The 4,139-nt window shown below is 55.5% G+C and overlaps 2 protein-coding genes across 2 annotated transcripts in view; one reads left to right on the top strand and one right to left on the bottom strand.

Moving 5' to 3' along the window:
* Positions 1-1,128, bottom strand: part of LOC111536300 — a 2,752-nt gene extending 1,624 nt beyond the window's left edge. Inside the window, exon 1 of the mRNA XM_023202618.2 lies at positions 984-1,128. Within this exon, the coding sequence (XP_023058386.2) occupies positions 984-1,108 (125 nt within the window). The 5' untranslated portion in view covers positions 1,109-1,128. The remainder of the gene's footprint in view (positions 1-983) is intronic.
* Positions 1,076-3,774, top strand: MID1IP1 (MID1 interacting protein 1). The gene is made up of 2 exons (XM_023202617.2): positions 1,076-1,654; positions 1,927-3,774. Exon 2 carries the CDS (start codon positions 2,191-2,193, stop codon positions 2,740-2,742), a length of 552 nt encoding a protein of 183 aa, XP_023058385.1. The 5' UTR covers positions 1,076-1,654; positions 1,927-2,190; the 3' UTR covers positions 2,743-3,774.
* Positions 3,775-4,139: the final 365 nt, after the last annotated feature.

Below are 4,139 nucleotides of genomic sequence, written 5' to 3'. Positions count from 1 at the left end.
TTTTTTTTTTTTTTTTTTTTTTGAGACAGAGTCTTGCTCTGTGGCCCAGGCTGGAGTGCAGTGGCAAGATCTCCGCACACTGCAACTCTGCCTCCTGGGTTCAAGCAATTCTCCTGCCTCATCCTCCCGAGTAGCTGGGATTACAGGCGCCCGCCACCACTCCCGGCTAATTTTTGTATTTTTAGTAGAGACCAAACTTCACCATGTTGGCCAGGCTAGTCTGGAACCCCTGACTTCGTGATCCGCCCGCCTCGGCCTCCCAAAGTGCAGGGATTACAGGCGTGAACCACCGCGCCAGGCCGAGAAAAGGGATTTAAAATGAGAAGCTTGAATCTTATTGAACATAATTGTAGGACTGTCAGAGAGGACTGGTGGATGAGGAATATGGCAAGGGACATAAGATGGGAAAAATTAAGTAGGCTGTGGTTTGGAAGTCTCAAAGTGAAATTCAAGGTGCAAGGCTCTTAAAAGTTAAATCCAGCGATTCGGTACATAGCTTAGGCCCTATTAAATGACCCAGTGCTTTAAGAACTATCTTTTGAAAGGAACGCTTCACACATGCACCCTCAAAAATAATTGGACACCTCACTTCTCTGTTAAATGGTGAAAGACACCCAAGACTAGACCTAACTACTGTCACCCTCTCCTGGCCTCTTGGCAGCCAAAAGGCCACATAGCCCAGGCTCTCCAGCATCACTGTGTAGCCGACTTGGACAAAAATTGACTTCTTCCAGTTGCCACTTTCAGATCTCTTGAAAGAATCAGCAGATGTGATAGTGTGCCCCTCTTCATCCCTGGCAACCACTGTTACAGGAAAGATTGGGAAAGATTCCGCCCCGCCGGGAGGGAGGCAAAAGCCTCTGACCTTCCCCTCCCCCAATAGCTGACCAAGGCCAGGGCCACTGCGGAAGCATCGTGCGTCCACGTGCACCCAGCGTGCCCGGCCACCCTTCTTGCGTAAGAGTCCCAGGATGGAGTTGTACCTGCTGCTGGCCCCTCTTCCCCGACGGCTAATAATAAACCCGGGTTCCTGTTTCCCGGCCGCGGCCACTCCAGATTCTGGGTTGAGGGGCTCACTCTGCAACCAAGACACGTGCATTCCGGTCATCTCACCCCGGGAGCGCACGCAAGGCCCGCCCAGCCCCCACATGCCAGCCCACCCTCCAGTCGGTCGGGACGCCGGCGCCTTTTTGACCCTCGCAGTGCCCGGCCCTCCTCCAACTGGCCTGCCCAGGACTTGGTGCTGGCGGGGTCCAGCTGCTCCAATCCCTCCTCCTCTGCCCTGCCCTGCCCTGCCCTGGCGCCCTCCCTCAGCCCGGGTATCAGGCGAGAGGCGGAGCTGGCCCGGCGCGCCCCGCCCTCGCTGTAGAAAGGGCCGGGCGAGTGTTACTCGCGGTCATCCCGGCCCGGGCCTTTTATCTCAGTGCTGCCGGGGGAGGCGGGAGGAGGAGACACCAGGGGTGGCCCTGAGCACCGGCGACACCTTTCCTGGACTATAAATTGAGCACCTGGGATGGGTAGGGGGTCAACGCAGTCACCGCCGCCCGCAGTCACAGTCCGGCCACTGACCGCAGCAGCGCCCTTGAGTAGCAGCCGCTTGCAGCGGGAACACTGAATTGCCAACGAGCAGGAGAGTCTCAAGACGCTAGAGGAGGTGGGTGTCCCCGCCCCATCTCTGCCCCGGTCAGCGTGGTTGCTTGAGCTCAGGCTTTTCGGAGGGAGAAGTTGTGGTGGTGGTGGGGGGACACCCTTCTCCCCGCGGCCCTAAGTGGTCGAGGAGGTGGGAATGCCCAGCCGCAGGGAGCCACCCAGGCGCCGTCCCGGGGGAGCTGTAGCCAGAGAAGGGGGTGCGCGCGGGCAAGGGCGCCAGGCCCCCTAGCCGGATGAATAATCTAATCTGTTCTTTCGTCCCTGTGTATCAAACAGGCCAGGGTTCGACCCACAGACCACCCTCAGCCATCGCGAGTTTCCGGACGCCAAAGCCAGGAGAAGCCGCCCATCCCGCAGGGCCGGTCTGCCAGCGAGACGAGAGTTGGCGAGGGCGGAGGAGTGCCGGGAATCCCGCCCCACCGGCTATAGCCAGGCCGCCAGCGCGGGCCTTGGAGAGAGCGTGAAGGCGGGCATCCCTTTGACCCGGCCGACCATCCCCGTGCCTCTGCGTCCCTGCGCTCCAGCGCCCGCGCGGCCACCATGATGCAAATCTGCGACACCTACAACCAGAAGCACTCGCTCTTTAACGCCATGAATCGCTTCATTGGCGCCGTGAACAACATGGACCAGACGGTGATGGTGCCCAGCTTGCTGCGCGACGTGCCCCTGGCTGACCCCGGGTTAGACAACGATGTCGGCGTGGAGGTAGGCGGCAGTGGCGGCTGCCTGGAGGAGCGCACGCCCCCAGTCCCCGACCCAGGAAGCGCCAATGGCAGCTTTTTCGCGCCCTCTCGGGACATGTACAGCCACTACGTGCTGCTCAAGTCCATCCGCAACGACATCGAGTGGGGGGTCCTGCACCAGCCGCCTCCACCGGCTGGGAGCGAGGAGGGCAGTGCCTGGAAGTCCAAGGACATCCTGGTGGACCTGGGCCACTTGGAGGGTGCGGACGCCGGCGAAGAAGACCTGGAGCAGCAGTTCCACTACCACCTGCGCGGGCTGCACACTGTGCTCTCGAAACTCACGCGCAAAGCCAACATCCTCACTAACAGATACAAGCAGGAGATCGGCTTCGGCAATTGGGGCCACTGAGGCGTGGCGCCCGCGGCTGCCCAGCACCCTCTTCGACCCATCTCACCCTCTCTCATTCCTCAAAGCTTTCTTTTTTGTTTTTCCTGGCTGGGGGGCGGGAAGGGCAGACTGCAAATTGGGGGGCTGCGTACGTGCAGGAGGCGCGGTGGGGCTGCGTGGAGGAGGGGGCCTCGTGTGAGAGAGAAGAAAATGGTGGCCGGAGAGGGGAGGGCCCAAGGAACCTCCTGGGAGGGGGCCTGCATTCTGTGTTGGTGGGAATGGGACTGGGCTGACGCCCTGCATTCAGCCTGTGCCTTTCCTGGGGTTTCTTTTCTGTTCTTTTCGGAGGAGAAGGGCCCCAGAAGGGCCATACCAGGGCGCGGCGCTGGGTTGCCACACTTGGGAAAGCAGCCCGGAGCTGGGTGCTGGGGAAGGCGGGGCGCATAGCCTCCCGCCGCCCTGCGGTTGGGCCGGTGGAGGCCCAGGCGTTGCCAGGATTGCATCAGTTTTCCTGTTTGCACTATTTCTTTTTGTAACATTGGCCCTGTGTTAAGTATTTCGAATCTCCTTCTTGCTCTGAAACTTCAGCGATTCCATTGTGATAAGCGCACAAACAGCACTGTCTGTCGGTAATCGGTACTACTTTATTAATGATTTTCTGTTACACTGTATAGTAGTCCTGTGGCACCCCCACCCCATCCCTTTCTTGCCACTCCCGTCCCCACCCCCACCCCAGCGTGTATAAGCTGGCATTTCGCCGGCTTGTACGAAGCCTGCCACTCAGTGAAAATAATAACATTATTATGAGAAAGCGGACTTAACCGAAATGGAACCAACTGACATTCTATCGTGTTGTACATAGAATGATGAAGGGTTCCACTGTTGTTGTATGTCTTAAATTTATTTAAAACTTTTTTTAATCCAGATGTAGACTATATTCTACAAAATAAAAAAGCAAATGTGTCAACTAAACTGGACAAGCGTCTGGTCCTCATTAATCTGCCAATGAATGGTTTCATCGTTAAATAAAAATCAATTGATTTACTAGCAAAAGTAAATTTTGTGTTCTCTCTGGTGTTTCATGGTGGTGGATATTCATCTATGAGAGTATTTAGCTTTGTTTGGGAACTAGGTACTGACAAAATTTACTTCTAAACTTTATTTCTTATTCAGTACCAAGATAGGACCATACATCTCAACAAGTTCAGAAATATTTAAAGTATTTGGGAAGGTACATATATTGTATCTTTCAACCAATTTGGCTAACTTATTGGAGTGCGTAATTAATATTTTGAATTTTTTAAGAAGCTGAAGCACAAGCTAAAGTGTTTCGAGGCATAAAAACAAGGCTGAAATTTCACTTGGTTACTGAGAAGTGAAAATTAGAAAGGGAAGACCAGCTAATCCTAGTGCACACA

Source organism: Piliocolobus tephrosceles, chromosome 12, assembly GCF_002776525.5.
Source record: "Piliocolobus tephrosceles isolate RC106 chromosome 12, ASM277652v3, whole genome shotgun sequence".
Classification (NCBI taxonomy): Eukaryota; Metazoa; Chordata; class Mammalia; order Primates; family Cercopithecidae; genus Piliocolobus; species Piliocolobus tephrosceles.
This window is presented reverse-complemented; position numbering and strand designations above follow the sequence as displayed.

Excerpts from the sequence above, each read along its gene's own strand:
- MID1IP1 (XM_023202617.2), top strand. The coding sequence starts at position 2,191 with ATGATGCAAATCTGCGACACCTACAACCAGAAGCACTCGCTCTTTAAC.